This window comes from Sciurus carolinensis, chromosome 17 (genome assembly GCF_902686445.1).
Source record: "Sciurus carolinensis chromosome 17, mSciCar1.2, whole genome shotgun sequence".
NCBI classification, from domain to species: Eukaryota; Metazoa; Chordata; class Mammalia; order Rodentia; family Sciuridae; genus Sciurus; species Sciurus carolinensis.
Window position 1 is genome coordinate 24037851 of NC_062229.1, and position 21288 is coordinate 24059138.

At 34.4% G+C, this 21288-nt stretch overlaps 1 protein-coding gene across 1 annotated transcript in view; it reads left to right on the plus strand.

The window, feature by feature from the left end:
* The window catches only part of Setd2 (SET domain containing 2, histone lysine methyltransferase), a 119131-nt gene that overhangs the window by 45756 nt on the left and 52087 nt on the right, over positions 1–21288 (plus strand). The window contains 5 exon segments of the mRNA XM_047532334.1: positions 2201–2329; positions 8344–8467; positions 9569–9646; positions 11970–12067; positions 15070–15196. Of these exon segments, the coding sequence (XP_047388290.1) occupies positions 2201–2329; positions 8344–8467; positions 9569–9646; positions 11970–12067; positions 15070–15196 (556 nt within the window).

Below are 21288 nucleotides of genomic sequence, written 5' to 3' on the forward strand. Positions count from 1 at the left end.
GGTGGTGAATGTTGGTATTTTTTAGCTTTCACTAATAATGAGATAAAATCCTAGTGTTTCAGAAATACATAAAGTTAAATGTCTTTCTTTCCCTTTGTAGTCTTCCTAGAAAAACTTTAATGCCCATGCTGACATAGGCAGATGTTTATCTCTTTATGTATAGAAATAAAATCTTACATGTATTTAAAAAAATTTTTTTTAGTTGTAGGTGGACACATATATTTATTTTTATGTGGTGCTGAGAATCAAACCCAGTGCCTCACACATGCCAGGCAAGCACTCCACCATTGAGCTATAACTACAGCCCCTTACATGTATTTTTATTGAATTTGCTAATGAGAGCTATACATACAGACCTATCTAAATTTTCCCTTTCCCTATATTTTCTATTCATAGCTAACCTATAATTACTAATATACTAGGAGACATTTGCTTTGCATTATTCTTATAAACAGTAAAAAATATTTATGTTAAAATATTTAATAGGGGCTAGAGATGTTGCTCAGTGGTAGAGCACTTGCCTAGTGTGCATGAAGCCTGGAGTGTGAATCACAGTACCTCAAGAAAGAAAAGCTTAATTTTTTTTTTTTTTTAAACCAATCTGATAAATGAAAAATTGTATATCCTTATTTTCAGTATGGAAAGAGTAATAGGGAGGTTTATAGTCTAGGTACCTTAGTTTTAATGTTAATGAAGGTTTCCCTCCAGAAACTCAGTTTTTATTTTTGTTCATATTATAGGGCAAAATAGACATACTTCACAAAAGTTAAAACGAGAAAGCAGTTTTGGTACACCTTCATTCAAACTAAAAGTAGACATGACAGTAAGAGGAGGAGACAGGATTAGCTCTTCTAAATTGATATTGCTGTTCTAGTTTCTGGTTTCTTCGGGGGTTTTCCTGCCAACTGCTAAACAGATACAAAGTACAGAATTTCTTCATGTTATTCCCATGCTCAAACTTGTAGTACTTCTGTTGTCTTTAAGATTAGGTTCAAATTTAGCTTTGTTTTCATAGTCCTTCATAGTATATCATTGACTTGCCTTTCCATTCTCTGGCTACCTTTCTGGTCAGTTACCTTTAGCTGTTTTATTCCCTTTTCCCCAAGTTGACCTTGTTTTTTATTTCTGCACAGAGGCAGGGACAGTTGTGTCTTTAGCTGTCTGTTATCTACCCATATTCTATGTATTAATAGAGATTCTGCTTTAATTCTGCTCTCCTAAAAGCTTTGCTTTACTGCCTCTAAAGTAAATCCTCCATCCTTTCAGTATCTATAAAATTAAGATTTACTGGGAGTTTGGCAATAAATAATGATATATTACAAATGGCAATTTATATTATAACCCCCCCCCCCCAATACTAAGGATTGAATCCAGTGCCTTGTGCATTCTAGGCAAGCACTGTACCACTGAGCTACATCCCCAGCCCTGTATTATAATCTTAATTTTCAAAAGCCTTTATATATGCTGCTTTGGGGACATTAAGATTTTAGTGAATGTTTGGTTTTATTTTTACTCCAGGATGCATTGGAGAAGAGCCGTGCCTATTATATTGCATTTACTCTGAACAAGGCTGTTTAATAATGTCTTGGTTTCACTCAAATGTGGATCAAATAGTTAGTTGCATTGGAAAGACCAAATTAATAGTGACTGGAGTAGAATGTAAGGAAAAGTGCACTTAAAGAAAATAAGTTAGCTGTGTATAGTTGCCAGTGACCTGCAAACTTCCATGCAGCCTAGAAGTATATTCTGTACTTTTTCATGGTGACCAAATGACAAAAGTGGATTGTGAAAGTACTTATTTAAATAACAATTTAGACACTCAATTCTAAGGAATACCTTTGTGATGGGAAGAACTATTGAGGAAGGCTTACTTGGGGGTTAATCACATATGTGATGATTATGCCATAAAGATGTAGATATGTAGTTATATAACACATTCTAGAAAAAATGTTTGGGTTCTGTTACTGTTGAAAGAAGTTTGTAATTTTGCATCAAGTGTGGTAGTGCATACCTATAATTCTGGCAATTTGGGAGGATGATGCAGAAAAATTACAAATTCGTGGCCAGCCTGGATGACTTAATGAGATCCGATCTCAAAATAAAAAGGGCTGAGAATATAGTTCAGTGGTAGAGTGCTCCTGGGTTTAATTCCTATTAGTACTGGGGAAAAAAAATAATTTTCACCTGTTTTTTATTTCAGTTCTTCTAGATGCCCAAATGGGGATTACTGTTCCAATAGACGGTTTCAGAGAAAACAGCACGCAGATGTGGAAGTCATACTTACAGAAAAGAAAGGCTGGGGCTTAAGAGCTGCCAAAGATCTTCCTTCGTAAGTTCTGTTTTGATCACCTTTTACTTCATTTTTGGGTTGTTGAACTTAGAAGTTTTGTAGGAAGATAATTTTTCTATTGCACTAAGGTTATATAATGATCGTTGTGCAGAATGACCATTTGGTAGATACCTTTTTGGTTTTTTAAAATTGATTTCTAGGAAAACAGTAACAAAAAAGTCCTTCTGTCTATATATCCAAGGAGAGCATTTTGTCACTGGGGACATTTGGACTAAGCAGGTCCTTTTCTTGTTGGATAGCTATGTTTCCTTTAATTCCAGACCATTACTTGTTGTAGGCCCCCATAATATTGAATGAAAAGGAGTTGGGACAAAATGTATTGTTGTACATAAAACCAAATTGGGATAAGAGTTGAACAGAGTATTGGAAGAATATCATTGTAGGGCTGGGGATGTGATGCAGTGATAGAGCACTTGCCTAGCATGTGTAAGGTCCTGTGTTCAATTCCCAGCACTGCAAAAAAAAAGAAAAAGAAAAAGAAAAAAGAGAATATCAGTGTAGAAGATTAAAGCATACTCAGTAGATACTCAGAAACATTTGTCAAATGAATGCATATTACCCTCCATCTAATGCATGCAACTTTTTAATGTAATACAGTGAAAAGTTCATTTTCTACCATATTCAGTATTTCCTTGAAACACTTAATTTTCTCACATATAGCATATTTAAGTATGCTTAATGGAAGTTGACTGCCTTTTACTTTATAGTTAAATATATACAAATTGCATATGTTTATGATTGAAAACATTTAAAAATACATAAAAGGAAGAATGGGAGGATAAAATGCTGGTTTCTAGTGACTCAGATACAACTATTTGTTCATAGCCCTCTAAACATATGGCCACACTTGTAGAAATTAGAGTGGGGGAGAAGAGAAGCGGGTGTAGTCTGTTTATTGTGAGGATTCAGAGCAACCAGGTAACAAAGACAATAATTTGATTTTCTGACAGGAATTCTCATAAATCTTTTGAAAGTCAAATTCTTCTTTTTTTTTCCTTGTGAAAATAAGAAATGATGTTCATATCAGTCTATCCTTTGGGGGAACCAATCATAAAGAAACCATGTTTTGTTATTTTAAGAAATGTGGATAGTAGAAATGTTATAGGTTTCCCTTCTCTACCAAATACTATCAAAGCATCTTGCTTTATAATTGATTTTTTTTTTTTTTAACTTTTTTTTTTTTTTTTTTGGGTGTGTACTAGGGATTGAACCCAGCAGGGAGCTCCTCCATTGAACTACATCCCCAGCCCTTTTAAATTTATTTTTGAGACAGGGTCTTGCTGTGTTGTACCAGCTGACCTCAAACTTGTGATCCCCCGTCTCAATCTCTGAGATAGCTGGAATTACAGGAGTGGACCACTATTTCTGGCTTTCAATTGGATTTTACTTTTTTCTTTGAAACATATCTCATAAAATCATCTCATTGAAAATTTATTATCCAATTATTGGATGCTTTATTGTTAATGACATAGAAGCAGTACTTCCCTAGGTAGCCCATTATTTTCCTTTTTCTTCCCCTCCCCTCCCCTCTCCTCTCCTTGTTCTTTTGTTCTTTCTCATACTAGGGATTAAGCCCTGGGGCGCTCTCTAACTTTTTTTCGTTTTTTTTTTTTTTAATTTTAAGACAGGTTCACTAAGTTTCTGGGGCTGGCCTTGAATTGGGGGTCTTTCTGCCTTAGCCTCTTGAGGTGCTGAGATTACAGGTGATGCCTCTCCACCTAGCAATCCATTACATTTTTAAAATCACCACCTCTAGGCCAGATGCAAGTTTTCAGAGACACTTTTTCACTTTTAAAATAATTCTGCTTATTACAGCCAGAATATTTAAAATTCTATTTCTCTTGAGTTCTTTTTAAGAATTTTATTTATGATTTTTTTTAATGAACTAAATTTGAATGTGGTACACTCTTGGAGGGATAATGGTGAGGTGTCTGAATGCTGGGATTACAGATTTATCCATCTTTTGATGAAGTTTAAAGAAAGTTGCTGGCATTACTCTTAATTCCTAAGTTTTAACCATCTAACTTTATTGCGATAATGACAACTACTGTCCCCTTCTACCTGTCATGCTGGAGTTGTTGCCTTGAACAGGCCTTAATGAGTTCAGTGAAGAGATTTCCATTCAGCTGGGAGAAAGAATCAAGAATCATTCTGTATCATTTCCTCTGCTTTCATGGGATTTAGTCACTTCATGCCAGGCAGTTTGATAGTTTTCTGGTGTGTGTGTAAGTTATTGCTGTAGCTTCTCTATAATGAATCTAATTTGCCTAGGCAGTTTCAAGGACTGCATGATACTGTTTTACATTAGCCTTATTTTGGAAGTTTCATAGTTATGGGTAGGTACTTCTTACTTTCCTGAATTACTAAGAACTTGGAGACCTTTCCCTTAACTGCTTCATCAAGCCTAAAATTTTCGGTCCACAGGTGTTGGGATACCCTTCAGACTTTCCACTTTTGATGATTTAGTGGTTAGGTTCTATTATTTAAAACTTTTTTTTTTTTTAAGTGATTTGAGAGTACTGTCATTACAACTAAATATTTTAGTATAATGAAAGGGAGCAACTTTGTAACTTAAGGGGGCTAATAGTCATTCCAGTGGGGTTTGAATCCTAGGCTGTAAATTGAGCTTTGTGACCTGGGGCAGGCAGATCACCTAACTTCTCCATACTACATCTTATCTGAAATGGGTATAATACCTATGTCATATGGCATCTGTGAACTTTAAATGATCTAGTACAGGTAGAAGAATTTGGTTTTTAGTAGAAAAGGGAAGAGTAATATTTTTTATTTTATTTTATTTTATTTTATTTTATTTTATTTTATTTTATTTTTTAACCTATGAAGTTCTAGATTTTGAGCAAATCTGTTTTGAAGTTATTATCACAATTTCAAGGCAACCTGCAATGTGTCATTTTTCTCAAGGGAGGGTACTAGTCCTAGAATTTCAGAATTGAACATTGTAAGACTTAAATTTTGTCATCATTTTACGTAAATTACAAGTTGATAAAATTTCTGGGGTTAGAAAGGCAAATTTAAGAATTAGTTATACAAGATAGTAATTTGACTCTTTAGGTTTAGCCATGAGTATTTCAATTTTTTATTACCAAGACCTAATTATCTGCTGTACAGATACATATGTGTCTGCTATAGATTTTTCTAATCTAATGTGGGTTTTTTGGTACTGGGTATTGAATCCAAAGGTGATCTACCACTGATCTACATTCCCAGCCTATTGTTATTGATATTTTGAATTTTGAGATAGGGTCTTGACAGGTTGCTGAGGTTAGCCTTAAATTTGGTGTCCCCTCCTGTTTTAACCTCCCAAATTGCTGGGATTATAGGCATGCACCACTGTATCCAGCTTTAATCCTGTTTTTGAGTTTGCTTTTTTCTTTTCTTTCTTCCTTTTTCTTTTTCTTTTTCTTTTTTTTTTTTTTCTTTTGTGGTTCTGGGGATTGAACGCAGGGCCTTGTGCATGCAAGGCATTCTTTCTACCAACTGAGCTATATCCCCAGGCCTTGAGTTTGCTTTTTTATGTGATTAGTTTTACTCTCATTTTAACTACTGTATTTATCTAAATTAAGAAGATTCAATTTTTTTTTTTTTCAGTTGTCCAGGTTAACTCTTTCTTTATTAAGTATATTGATTATGTAATACAGATGTTATAAACAAATACAAATGATTTACATTTTAAAAAAATCTCTTTGGTTAGAGTTGGGGCAGGTTTATTTTGAGGGGTTAAGTTTCCAGCCAGGCTGTTTTGGTCAGAACTTGAGGCAAAGCATTGTGGAAACATTTGTTTATATAGAGTCAAAAGTTGAAGTCATTGGTGAAAATGAACGTTTAGAGGAAAAAAGGAGGCTGATTCTGAAAATTTATTATCTTCAATACAGAATAAATAGGTAAATAACCAACAAAAGAACAATCAAGTTTATAAGGTAAATGAAGATACCAAAGAGATTAATCATAATTATTGAAAAATGCTATAGAGAGACCTCAGAATGTACTTAGAGGAAAGGACCTTGTACATGCTAGGCAAGTGTTCTGTCACTGAACTATATTCCTAGCGGCCTCACCCTGCTACTTTGCCTAGCTGAATTGCTAAGACTGGCCCTCAAACTTCTGATCCTCCTATCTCAGCCTCCTGGATAGCTGGGATTACAGGTGTGCACCAGCACACCAGCTATGATTGTTGGTTTTGTTTCATTTTATATTTTTGTCTCCAGTGACATATTTACAGTTGAATCTAAATAAAAGGACTGCTTACATACCAAATCCAGGTTTGTTCAAAGAGGTTAAACTTCTAGCTGGCTCACAAGAGAGGTTTCTACTCCTTAGCCCAGTTTTTGGAATTTCGCCAACTTTTGAGTTTATTAATTTCTTCAGTATTCTTAGTAGTCATCACTTATTTGGACCATTGGTGCCATAGGTCTCTGAACATTCCACTTCTGTAAGAGTGAAAAGTTTGTGAGGCGTAGACCTCTCAGTCTTTATTCCAGCCTTTTTCTCAGTGACTTTTGGTATGTTTTCATGGTTCTAAAACATGCAGGGTCTAGTAGTGCAGGGCCAGATGTAATACTTTTTGATTGGTTTTAGATTACACGTTATATAAAAGTTGCTACTTTTTATACTCTCAGTGGAGGTAGTTGTAAAATTTCTGCAACTTTGTTCATAATGGAGGTAGGCAACCACACTGAGTCTGTTTGTAGGCTAAATCCAGGACTGGAAACTGCTGCTGCCGCTTTATGTCCTGGACAGTTAGTTTATTTATTTACATATTTATTTATTAATAACAATTGCACCTCTTCTTTCATAGTTTTTAGGTATGAAATTCAATGGAGAATCTGGGTTATTCTTAGGAGTATCTTTGTGCCCAAATACCACTCCTCCACTGCCATTTTACATAGCTGTTTTATGCAAATTCCCTGTTATGTATTACCCACCAGGCAGGGAGACCAGCCACCCAGTTAGAGCCTAAATCTGAGCTTTAACATCATTAGACAATTTTGTGAGTAACGGCAGAAGGATTGCTATACTTAAGTGACCTTTTTTCCTAGGACAGAAAGCCTCTAATTTTCAGTGCTTACCAATTTCTTCAGAGCTGTTTCCCAGATGCGAGTCACTGTTTTCATTATATTGCAAATCATTCTTGAACTTGAACTTAAATTTTCTTTTTTTTTTTTTTTTGTAGTGCTGGGGAATGTTGAACCCAGACCCTTAAATGTGCTAGGCAAGTGCTCTATCCAGTCCAGATATTTACTTTTTTTTTTTTTTTTTTTTTTAATGCTATTGTGAATGGGATAGTTTTCCTAATTTCTCTTTCTGAAGATTCATCACTTATGTATAAAAATGTATTGGATTTATGAGCTTTGATCTTGTAACCTGCTACTTTACTGAATTCACTTATGAGTTCTAAAAGTTTTCTGGTGGAATTTCCTGGTTCCTCTAAATATATAATCATGTCATCAGCGAACAGGGATAGTTTGAGTTCTTTTCCAATTCGTATCCCTTTAATTTCTTTGGTTTGTCTAATTGCTCTGGCTAGGGTTTCAAGGACGATGTTGAATAGAAGTGGGAAAGAGGGCATCCCTGCCTTGTTCCAGTTTTTAGGGGGAATGCTTTCAGTTTTTCACCATTTAGAATGATATTGGCCATGGACTTAGCGTAGATGGCCTTTACAATGTTAAGGAATGTTCAGGAATGTTCCCACTACCCCCAGATACTCACTTTAATATCTTGTTAGAGAAAGGATATGCACTTTGAAGATACATGTAAAGTATAAAAACTTCTTAGAATCAACTTTTATTGAAAAGTATTAGGAATGAGAAAATTAAACTTGGTCGAATGCTAGATAATTAAGCATATATTTTATTTTGTGTAATATCAAACTTATTCATTTTGTATTATTTCTTTAAATTCATAATTTTTGCCTGGATGTATATTTTTTCCATATAGCTCCTAGGCAGGAAGTAACTATTTTCTTTGCTTTGCAGGAATACCTTTGTTCTGGAATATTGTGGAGAGGTTCTTGATCATAAAGAGTTTAAAGCTCGGGTGAAGGAATATGCACGAAACAAAAACATCCACTACTATTTCATGGCCCTGAAGAATGATGAGGTAAGCATCGAGGATGTGTTTGCTTTGAAATAGATCTGGAAATTGTTGGGTTTGATGGAGTCTTTTACACTGACTTATATTCAAAGTGACCATAATAAGGACCAGACAATATGTAGTTTCTGTTTCTTTTCAAAAAGAATGGGAGAGGGAGGTACTTACTTTTATTCATAAACAAAAATATGCATGCTTCAGATTATAACTATTATAAAGTATTAATCTCCCCAAATGCCTTTGTTTTTATGGATTATATTTATCAGCACTTATAATATTAAAAACTAAAACAGACATTTAAAAATATTTATTAATCCATTTTAAAAATATCAATAATAAGCCTATTACATGTTTTTAAACTTTTTGTAGTTGTAGATGGGCAGAATGCCTTTATTTTATGTGGTGCTAGCATCAAACCCATTACCTTACAAGTGCTAGGTAAGCGCTTAGCCACTGAGCTACAGCCCCAGTGCTCCATTACATGTTGATACAGATAACAGTGTTTTGAAAAAATACTTTAAAAAAAATTTTTTTTTTAATCAAGAAATGACATGTTTTGCATTTTAAGAATCTCTTTAATGTCTGGCTTAATAGAGTTCAGCTAGATTCTCATATCTTCCTCCATATTCAATGTGGAACTGCAAATTTTAGGAACCTACTCCCAAGTGGCTTAATATAATTTTGGGGGTTGGGCCCAGCAAGTTTTTTGCACTCTTCAGGGGATTTGGATACACATTCAAGTTTTAATACTGTACTGGGTCATAAGCACACATTTTAAAGTGAAATATTACATGTATAAAATGAGATTGTAATGTAGTAGAATATAAGAAATAACAAAAAATAAGTGGAAGAGACATTGACAGGTATGGAGACAATTTTGCCCATTGAGTAAATGTTTATATAGTTTGCCAATCTTCCAAAAGAAGCAAATAGATATTTATTATGTCTAATAAATATGTAAAATGGTATGAGAGTTTTCTCTAAAGCAAGGTAGGGGGTGAGAGAGTATGTGTGTGTATCTTAAATTTGTTTAATACTTTTCCTTTGCAAAAGGCATGCCTGTTTTAAGGTCTCATTTTAAAAACTATTCACTTGTCTTTCTTTTCCCAGATAATAGATGCCACTCAGAAAGGAAATTGCTCTCGTTTCATGAATCACAGCTGTGAACCAAATTGTGAAACCCAAAAAGTAAGTTGAAGTAGATTTTGAATTTGGGATACTTATTCAAGGTTGTTGTTCTATTAATTTTAGATTGTATGTAAGAGGTATTTGTGAATTTTACGTTTTATCATTTTTTTTTTTCCTGCTTCACTTTTTATTTACTTTTATTTCATTTTCAAGTAAGTTTAGATTTATAGAAATACAGCATTATCCTGAGCATTGTGGCGCACGCCTATAATCACAGCAGCTGGGGAGGCTGAGACAGGAGGATCGAGAGTTCAAAGCCAGCCTCAGCAAAAGTGCGACGCTAAGCAATTCAGTGAGACCCTGTCTCTAAATAAGATATAAAATAGGGCTGGGGATGTGGTTTAGTGTTCAAGTATCCCTGAGTTCAATCTCTGGTACCTCCCCAAAAAAGAAATACAGCATTGCCAAAATAGTACAGTGTGTCGTCTTATGCCACTCTTTACCTAGCTTCCCTAAATGTTAATGTCATATGTAATAGACATAATTCAATGGTTATATCGAGGGTATCTATTAACATTAAACAATCACAAGACCTTATTTAAATTTTGACAACTGTTATTTTTCTGATCCAGAATCTAACCCAAGAACTCAGATAGCATTTGATTGTTTCCTTGTCCATAATTATTTTAGATATTACTTGAAAGGTTCCAAAATACAAAACTAAAATTTAATTTTAGTAAGTCCATTGGGCACTGTTATATTCGGATTCTTTAAAAGGTTTTGTCCAGGTGCAAGGTATAACTGTTTTAATGGTACTCATTAGGGTCTAAAAAGCCAAATTTGAGAGAAATTACAAGTTTTTGTTTAAGAGAGCTATGGGCCCACTCCCCCAGAAAATACATATCACTGAGCTATGGACCCATAGATATTTCTGATTGGTTTCCTTTCATGTTGAAATAATGCTTTCGACTCCTGGATGGTTTTTGTTCTTTGATCTGTGTACTCATAGGTGTTCTATATGGCTTTTCTAAAAATCAAGCAATAGAACAAAGAGAACCCATTCTGGAATCATTTAAGCTAAATTATGGTTCTAGTTCTGCCACAACTGATGGCCATATGTTTAACTGTGAGACTTCCACTGTACTATTGTCCCTTAATTTCTTAGGTTTGGATTTTTCATCAGTAACATGTACAATTGGTCTGGAATGGAGCTGTATAGTTTTTGACATACTTATCTGGGACTACAAGGTCTACTTCCTTTGTGTCAACCCCCACTTTTTTTTTTTTTTAATTTTAATGGTCTACCCCTATTTTAATTCTTGACTTTATCAATTCAAGAATTGTTCTGATTCTTGCCTTTCTGTTTCTTCATGAAATTAAACTTTTAATGTCAGTGTTTCTCAGGTTCCTTGTCCCATCTTATCTTAGAACATGGTTACTTTTAACATGTCAATATAGATTTTCTTGTGCTACTCAGTGACAACAAGCATCCTCTATTTGCCTGTTTTCAAAATAAGTGAATCTTTTTTATTTTTTAATTTTTTTATGGTGCTGGAGATTGAACCCAGGGCCTTCGACGTACAAGGTAAGCACTCTACCAACTGAACTATATCCCCAGCCCAAAATAAGTGAATTTTTATATATAGAAATGTGAGTTAAGATAAGTTTAAAGTAGCAGTTACTTTAATTTTTTTCTTTTTTCTGTTAGTACATTTTAATTGTACATAATGGTGGGCTTTGTTACATATTAGTACACACATATAATATAACGGTGTAGCATTACTTTTATTAGAGACAGATTATAGATATATTCAGTCAGGTAGTTCATTAAATAAAAGTGACACCTAAAGTTAGTTTATTTGGGCTGGGGATACAGCTCAGTTGGTAGAGTGCTTGCAAAGGCCCTGGATTCAATCCCCAGCACTGCAAAGAAAAAAAAAAAGTTAGTTTATTTAAGGAAAAAAAAGATTCCTTGTTAGGTACAGTGGCATCTACCTATGATTATGAGGCAGGAGGATTGCAAGTTGGAGGCCTTCCTGGGCAACAATGAGAATGTCTTAAAATTAAAAATGCAAAGGGCTGGTGATATAGCTCAGTGTTGGAGTGCCCCTGGGCTCAGTGACCAATATCATAAAATAAAGAGGTGTGTGTGTGTGTGGGGGGGGGGGTTCATTTGCTATTTGTAAAACACCTTAATTGCCTAAAGAGTCACATGCATAATTAAGCCAAATGACAGTGATCGTCGTATATCCCATTATCTCCCCCCCCCCCCCCGCACACATGCACGCACGCGCGCACACACACACACACACACACACACACACACACACACTCAGAGATTAATTGGTTACTGTTTTCTTTTCTTTTCAAAACAACATCTCAGTGGACTGTGAATGGACAACTGAGGGTTGGGTTTTTTACCACCAAACTGGTTCCTTCGGGCTCAGAGTTAACATTTGACTATCAGTTCCAAAGATATGGGTAAGTATTATTTCTGCTCTATTTTATTGCTTCTGTTGGGAAAATAGGCTATTTAGATAGAGATATATAAAACTTTCATGTGAATTATAAGTTATATTTAATATCAATTTTTACATATGTATGCTGTTTGATTTTGTGTTATTTTTCCCACTGTATGACATTTCTGGCCATTAAGGGTTATTTTACAGGAACTATATAATTTTCTTCTGAACTTAATGCTGTTTTATTTATGTTAAAACTATTACTGTAGAAGTGCCAACTCTGTTTTCGTGTGACCTATGTATACTTGATTCAGCTGTAATAATTATCAACTCGTGACTAATTGTGTTTTACCTAAAGCATATTGTACTCTTAAAAATACTTTTTGTTGGGAATTGGGATATACTCAGTGGTTGAATGCTTGCCTAGCACAGGTGAGGCACTGGGCTCAGTCCGCAGCACTGCATAAAAAGTAAATAAAATAAAACTTGTGTCCATCTACAACTTTAAAAAAAAAAAATCTTTTTTGTTTTTTTTTTTTTTAATCTAGCCAAAACAGTAACTGATGCAATACAAAGGATACCACTAACACCAAAAGTGGGGAAGTTCTAATTTAACATTTCAAGGATAATTACTAAGATAGTTTGAAATATATTATGTAAAATTCATGAGTTTTCACAGTATTTTGAAAATGCAAGTACAGTTAGTCATAATTGAAAGAACTAATTCATAACTTTGAAAATTAGTTTAAAAATAAAAGAGGAAGTTGGGTATGATGTCACACATCAGTAATCCCAGAGATTTGGGAGGCTGAGGCAGAAGGATCACAGGTTCAAGGCCAGCGTGGGCAATTTAGCAAGACCCTGTCTCAAAATAAAAAGCTCTGGGGATGTAACTCAGTGGTAGAGCCCTTGCCTAGCATGCACAAGACCTTTGATTCCATCCCTAGCATTGCAAAAAATAAAAAATCTAAAGAGCCTTATAAATAAAAATAGTGACGAGAAGAGGCAACCATTTATCCTGCCTTTTATAGAAATTCTCTAGTTATTGAATTAATAACAATGTTATCATTTTGCAACTTCTAACAAACTAATAGATTTGAATAGTCATTATCAATGGCTGCCAAAATCAGACAGACAACTATGGTGCCTTTCTTTCTTTCTTTACTTACGTACTTACTTTTGGTATTGGGGATTGAACCCAAGTGTGCTTTACCTTTGATCTTCATCCCCTGGTTCTTATTTTTTATTTTGAGACAGAAATTGCTGAGGATCTTGCTAAGTTGGCTGAGACTGACTGAACTTGTAATCCTCCTGCCTCATGCTCCTGAGTTGCTGGGATTGCAGGCTTATGCCACCATGGCTTGGCTTAATTGTGTCTCTTGATGAAAGAACACAGTGTTACATGTGAAATTGTCTTGCTAAAAGAAATTTTGCCTCTGAATTAGATCTCTACATCTAACTACTTTTTTTTGTAGAAAAACATAGGGAACAGGAACTATAGAAATGTATTTACCAAAATATAGACTTTGTGAAACTGTGTAAGACAAATGGCTTGACTTTTTAAATAATTCACAAGAAAAAGAGGGTGACACAATTATGCTTGGGATAAATTGGTATTTGAGATAATAAGGAAAATTGGAATACCTAATGGATATTTGGTGTTAAGAAATTATTTCTTAACATACTAATGATTTTATGGTTGTTTTTAGAAAATGAGTTCTTACTATCTAGATATACATCCTGAAAGGCTGATAATACAATTGTTACCTTTAGTCTTCAGTTTTTTTCTTTTCTTTGTGTTCTGAGTGCTATGCCTTGCACAAGATGATTTTGATTATTAAGAAATCAGTAGTTAAAAGGGTGCAAATTTCAAATAAGATATAAAACTCTAATAAAAGCTCCTCCCTTCCAGATTATACCTGTGTGAATCGGTAGCTTCTGGTGTTTATACTAAAATGGACACAGCTAGAGAGTTTTTATATATATATATTTTCGTCCTTTTAGTGCTACCACATGACAAAAATTTAATTCCTCTACTCTGTCCAATTTGGTTTCAGTAATTGCTACTCTGGTGGTGAAGTTGTTTCAGATACTCCTTCATATATTTCATGCTTCATGTTTTAGAACTTTAGTGAACTTCTTCAGTTCTAAAACTAATTATCTGATTGTAAACCAGGACAAATGCCAGATGGTCACTTTGTATTCTGTCTGCTTTTGTTGTTGTATATTTTCCTATCATATTCTTTTTAGGACTCTGTTTTTTCTCTCTGTGCTTCTATTGTCCATCCTCTTTGAGGAAGAGGAAACTGAACACTAAGTGCTACATGTGAATCCCTACTCTATTGAATAATTTATTTTTGTGTCTCTAATTGTTAAGGTCTTAAACTAGATCTTGTTTGTTTACTTTTGGGATACTCCTTTTTGTTTCCTTAATTGCATAGGTGGTTTCTACCCAAACCAAGAGATTTGAGTCTGTGTTCTTTTCTATCATTCTTCCTTACCTTCATGGTTACATTTGATCATTGTACTTGTTATTACAGTGTGTCATCCTTATGTGATAATAACTTTTAATTATCAAGTATTTCCTTTTTTGAGCATCTTGTAATCATTTTATATGTGGTTTAATAATGCATTTTGTTTTATGTGCCACTTAAACATTTACATATAAGTTATAGTGGCCTAGCTATGGAAACAATTTTGTTCTTAGCCAAATATGTATATGTTTTCTTATTTTCATACATTAGTAAGTATTCTGATAAAATGAAGAAATCACTCTAACTTGTTGCCTCGTTTTGTCAAGTAAAAGAAGATTGGAAAAAAAATGAATATTTTTAAGAGCAAGTTTTAGGCTCTTCTGTTAGTAGCAAATTTTTTGGAGTCTCTTAAAGCTAACCATTTTTTTCCTCTTTGTGTTTATTTCCTTTAGACTTGTATGATTTCTATATATAATTGTTATATTGTTGACATTTTTATATGCTTTACTTTAACATAACTGACTTCTTTCTGGTGCTCCTTGAATAGAAAAGAAGCTCAGAAATGTTTCTGTGGGTCAGCTAATTGCCGGGGTTATCTGGGAGGAGAAAACAGAGTCAGCATCAGAGCAGCAGGAGGGAAAATGAAGAAGGAACGATCTCGTAAGAAGGACTCAGTAAGTTTTCCACCTTTCCTTCAACTTTCCTTCTTTTTTAAAATACTTTTTTAGTTGTCAATGGACCTTTATTTTGTTTATTTATTTATGTGCGGTGCTGAAGATCAAATCTAGAGTCTCGCACATGCCAGGGAAGTGCTCTACCACTGAGCCACAATCCCAGCCCTTTCCTTAAACTTTCATAATAAAAATTTTTAAGAAGGTAAATAGCTTTTCTGATTCAAGTTTAAAAAAATCATACTACTTCACTGAGAAATTCAGGATCAAAAGAGATATTACTGGAAAAGAGGTGTGGTCGACTATTTTTATTTCAGAGATTAGAGTTGGATACTGAGAACTACTGAAGTAATCTTGAAAACACCCAAACTAATAGATATTCAGAACCTGTAAAACTCAATACAAATAAAATATTTATCTTTTCTGTTAGCTCCTTTAAGCCTGATCTGTATTTCTAATTTTTTATTATTGGCTTTGTCATCTGTTTGGACCTGTAAACTTTGTGGGTCTTTTTTTTTTTTTTTTTTTTTTTTTTTTAAACAGTTTTAAAATTAATGACAGACCTTTATTTATTTATATGCAATGTTGAGACTTGAACCCAGTGCCTCATACACACTAGGCAAGCATTCTACCACTGAGCTACAACCTCAGCCATGAACTTTGTTCTTTTCCTTTTTTCTTTCTCTTTCTTTCTTTTTTTTTTTTTTTTTTGAGATGAGAGACTTGGTGTGTTGCCCAGGCTAGTCTTGTACTCCTGGGCTCAAGCAGTCCTCTTGCCTCAGCCTCCTGAATAGCTGGAACTACAGACATGACTCACTACCCCCAGTGGTAATGGACAGCCCAAGAAAGGAATATTCTCAGATGGTCTTTTTCTTTTAATGAATCAGTAATTGATGTTTCCCCTCTCCCCCACCCCCTTTTTTTATTTGTAGGTGGACACAATACCTTCATTTTATTTTTATGTGGTGCTGAGGATCAAACCCGGGGCCTCACATGTGCAAGGGCGAGCACGCTACCACTGAGCTACAATCCCAGCCCCTCTCCCATTTTTTTTTAAAAACACCATGTCTCACCCGAGTTATTTCTGGGATGAGTGAGGGTACTATCATGTTACGAAAAGGACTCTCATCTGGGACAAGCACTTTGAATTGTTTTTAAAATTTTTTTCTTCTGCCCTGAGTCTATAATCGCAGCAGTTTGGGAGATTGAAGCTGTAGGATTACCAGTTCCAGCCCAGCCTGGGCAACATAGAGATACCTTGTCTTAAAAGGAAACACAAAATCATAAAACCCAAAGTTCTTTCTTCTTTCTTCTCCTTCTTTCTTCTTTCTTCCTCTTCTTCCTCCTCCTCCTCCTACCTTCTCTTCCTCCTTCTTCCTCCTTTTTTGAGGAACCTTTTACTAGAGCACTATTCCTTAAAAAGTATATTTGCATTACCTAACTAGGTCCATTTAAAAAAAAAAAAAAAAAAAAAAAGGAAGCATATTTTGAAGGCCTATCCTCAAATGTGTGACTCTTGGTTGAAGGACTGTGCAGGAGCTGGAGTCTAAGACATTAGTCAGCAAATCCCCCTATATTTCTTATGAAATTAACTCATTCCTGGACTTTGGAGAAACTAATACTCTGAAGAACTATAAATGACAGTAGTTTTATTTGTGTAGATGGGGAGATAAAGTAGGGGTGTGATAAAAGTATGGTGGGTAAGAGATGATGTCAGTAAATGCAAATTAATTTGAGGGAATTATAAAAAGTCAATTCTATAAAAAGATGGGTAGCAAAAAACATTGGGAAGGGCCACTTAAAAATGCAGAAAAGAACAGTATATGACAAATACTCATACCACCTAAGATGAACAGATTTTTTTGAGCATTGTGTTTGCTTCAGCTTTCTTTTTAGAGAACATATATGGTGTAGCAGTATGCCATGTACTTGACACATTAACTCATTTAATGAGCTCTTAAATTAGGTACAATAATTTTTCCCCTTTTCACAGATGAGACACTGAAGCATGGAGTTTATAAGATCACCCAGTAGGTGATGGAAATGAGCTCCAGTCTAGCTCATGTCTCTGATCTTTATTATTGCTACAGTGCAGTTGACTAGAGAACAATCCCATCCCTTCTCAGCTCTGAGAAAACTGTGGCCATAGTAGTCAGTATTTCTGTGTTTTAAAATACATTGAGTTGTAGAGTTTTTAGAAATGATATCATATATCTGCATGTTGGTTTTTACTCTTATTTTTGAATTTGATCAGTGTTGATACAAATAGATAAATAGTTATTTATTTATCTCTTTGTACTGGTGATGGAACCCAGGGGCTTGTGCTTGCTAGGCCCAACACTTTTTAACATTTTTTTTTGAGACATGGGCTTGCTAAGTTACTTAGGCTGTGATCTTCCTGCCTCAGCCTCCCAAGTAACGTATATTTTTAATTGCATTGTTTTACGTATTTTCTTACTGATGGACACTTCTTTTGCCAGTTTTCCAATACAACAGTAAATATTTACATCTCTTTTGCAATTTTTTTTTTTTTAAAGATATATGCATGGGGGCTAGAGATGTGGCTCAGTAGTAGAGTTGTTGCCTAGCATGACCAAGACCCTGGGTTCAGTGATCCTTAATACTGGGGAAAAAAAGATGTATACATGAGTCACTGTGGTATCCTTAGCCTTCCTGATTTGACTATTTCAGGAAAATTTTCTTTAAATTCCATTAAGATTGCTTTTGTTGTTAACTCTAGTTTCATATGATTGACAGTTTACCAAAACAGCTGTAAAATAGTCATTAAACATGTTGACCTAAGTTAGCATCTCCATAAGAACTTTCCAGTTGCTATTTCCTATTTTCAAAACTTAATAAACACATTTTTAAAACTATTTTCTGTTTGGTGGGAATTGGTCATGTAGTATTATGATTCATAGGCAATACTATACCTGTATTATACCTTTATCAGTTTACTTACTGTCACCCTGACAAGATTTAAGGACAACCCCATAGAACCCAGATCTAGGTATTCCAGTGGTTGGTTTCTTTGTTTTTATCTTGGTAATGGTGTGTCCATTTCTGGATTGGCTTTGGTACTTATGAACTAAATTGGATATAAATTGTATATAGTAATCACAGGTTGTTCCACATGTGAATTTGAAGTTATTCTGTTAAAAGAATGCTGTAAAAACTTTGCTCTGAGAGGAATTACCTAGAAAGAATCTAGGTTCCTAGAATGATGTGAAAGATCATTTGACCTTGACTCTAATAAACATTTTAATACTAATTTAATTTTACTTGGTTATTTCTTGCAAAAATTCCCTTTTGTTTGTCCAGATTTTGAATTCTGCAGTTACAATTGAACAGAATCATATAAATAGTATCTCTTAAATTCCCAAGAGAGAGACTCGATAATGCCATGGAAAGGACTAGATATTAATAGTTTAGAATACAGTTTTGCATGTACAAACTATTAACGTGTATGTTTGAGTAATGATTGCATTATAATAGCCTGAATCCCCCATGTTACCCTTGAGTGGTAAGCATTTTTTTAGAAATCTTTGACATAAGTGGGTGCAGTGGCACATGCCTGTGATCCCAGCAGCTCAGGAGGCTGAGGCAGGAAGATCGCAAGTTCAAAGCCAGCCTCAGCAACTTAGCAAGGCATATAGCAATTCAGCAAGACACTGTCACTAAATAAAATATAAAAAAGGGCTGGGGATGTGGCTCAGCGGTTTAGCACCCTTGGGTTCAATCCTTAGTACCATACCAAAACAAAACAAAAAACACCCAAAAACACATCTTGACCTTATAAATGCATTCATATACAGGTTTCTCCTTAACAAAACTATAAATTCTTCTACAAGTGATTGTCCTGTTTGTGTATGTCACACACTAGGTGTTTAAATACTTACTTGCCGGAAATATAAGTTTCTATTATGACCCAATGTTATTTGCTGCTTGTAGTTTGTAAACTGCAAATGAGATATTCTGAAACTTCCCTTAGCCTGTTATGTTTGTTTGTGAAACAAATTAATAACTGATTTATACAGTAAAGATGGTAAAAAGCCATGTGGATGAGAGGAAATATTTGCTTTCAGCCTATAAAAATAAGTACTAGTATCCAGAATACACATATTAGAGTCCCTACTAAGCAGTAAGAAAAAGCAACTAACATAAGAAAAATAACTTCCTCAGATACTTCACTAATCCATATAGCTAACAAACATGAAAAAATGTCTGTAGTGTCCTATATCACTGAGGTATGAAGTTCAGTAGGTTAGGTGTATGAAATAAATTTTTGACTTAATGATGTTTTGAACTTATGATGAATTTATCTGAACCTAGTCCCATCATAAGTTGGGGACCATCTGTGCTGTCTTGGACTGATTAATATTTAACAGAATAAGTTTTCAAGTGCTATATTCTTGTGCATATACATATGTTTTTTATTATCAATAACTGAGTAAAACACATCCTAATCCTTCTTACACATTTGCTTACTTTTAGTTATCACAGGGCATTTTGGGAGGTGGTGAACCATAAATAAAAAATATTTTTAGTAAATGTAAATTAATATATATGTATGTATGTATTTAGGGGATTGAAACCAGGGGTGTTCTACCACTGAATTATATCCCTAGCTGTTTTTATTTTTCATTTTGAGGAAGGGTCTAAGTTTCTCAGACTGGGATCCTCCCAAAGGGCTGGGGTTACACATTTACCACCACATCCAGCTGTTGCTGTTATTTAAACTTAATATTTAAATTGAAAGTGCCAGTGAATATATGTAGATTATAAAGCATAATTTTGAAGTAAACCCTTGTGAACATTTTTTTTTTTTTTTTTTTTGGCAGTTGGGATTTGGTAACTCGAGTCACTTAACCACTGAGCCACATCCCCAGCCTTTTTTCGTATTTTATTTAGAGGCAGGATCTCACTACGTTGTTTAGTGCCTTGCCATTGCTGAGTCTGGCTATGAACTTGCAATCCTCTTGCCTCGTCCTTCTGAGCCACTGGGATTATAGGCATGTGCCACCGTGGCTGGCACTTTGAACATTTCTGCTTCTTTCTCCTTGTGTAGTTCCTCAAAGTTAACCATCTGTAATTTTATGTCTTATTCCTTTGTGTTTTTTAAAAAATAATTTTCTATCTATGTGTCTCTGAAATGCATATTTCAGTATGCATAGAAATGGTTTAATATAGCATGTAATCTTCTGAAGCTCACCTTTTTACAGAACATTGTTGTTAAGGTCAATGGATATTGTTGCATTTGGCTGCACTTGATTCCCTTCATTGAGGAATTATATGCCATTGAGTGAACATACCAGTTTATCCAACCAGGCCACATATATTTGGGTTATTTGCAGTTTTTTGCTATTATGAATGTTGCTTCAGTGAGCTTTCATATGCATCTCTGGGTGTACAATGTGTGGAAGTTTCTCTTGGGTGTTTTCTTATAAATCAGAATTGCTAGCAGAGGATATACAAATATTTTTCCAACTAGTGTGTTCTTTTCTGCAGTACTTTTCATGTAGTATAATTTGGCCTTTTTTTTTTTTTTTTTTTTTTTTTTCCTGTTTGGCTTTATTGCAATGTCTCCTGCACCTAAAATTATATTTGACTTAAAATTTCTTTTTAAATTTAATTTAATATTGTCTCACAATATGAAAGTGACTAAAAAATGGTATATGAATTGTATAATCATTTATTGAGCACATACTAAGTACCTGGCATAGTGATGGATGGTTTAAATATATTTTATATAAATATATTAAAGTTGGGCTGGGGCTGTAACTCAGTGGTGTAGAGTGCTTGCCTCACATGTGCAAGGCACTGGGTTTGATCCTCAGCACCACATAAAAATAAATAAAGATGTATCCATCTACAACTAAAAAATATTTTAAAAATAAGTATATTAAAGTCTACAAAAGTGATATTGCTGTCTTATTTCATGTAGCTTAATAATTATATCGTGCACATCTTTTGCATAGGTAAGAGGATTAATCTGGGTCAAAAGCCAGTTATTACCTGAGCTGAGTCAACAACTGTACAGCTGGTGCTTTCTCCACTACCTCATGCTCTTTCAGTACTATTGAAAAAATTTGCAC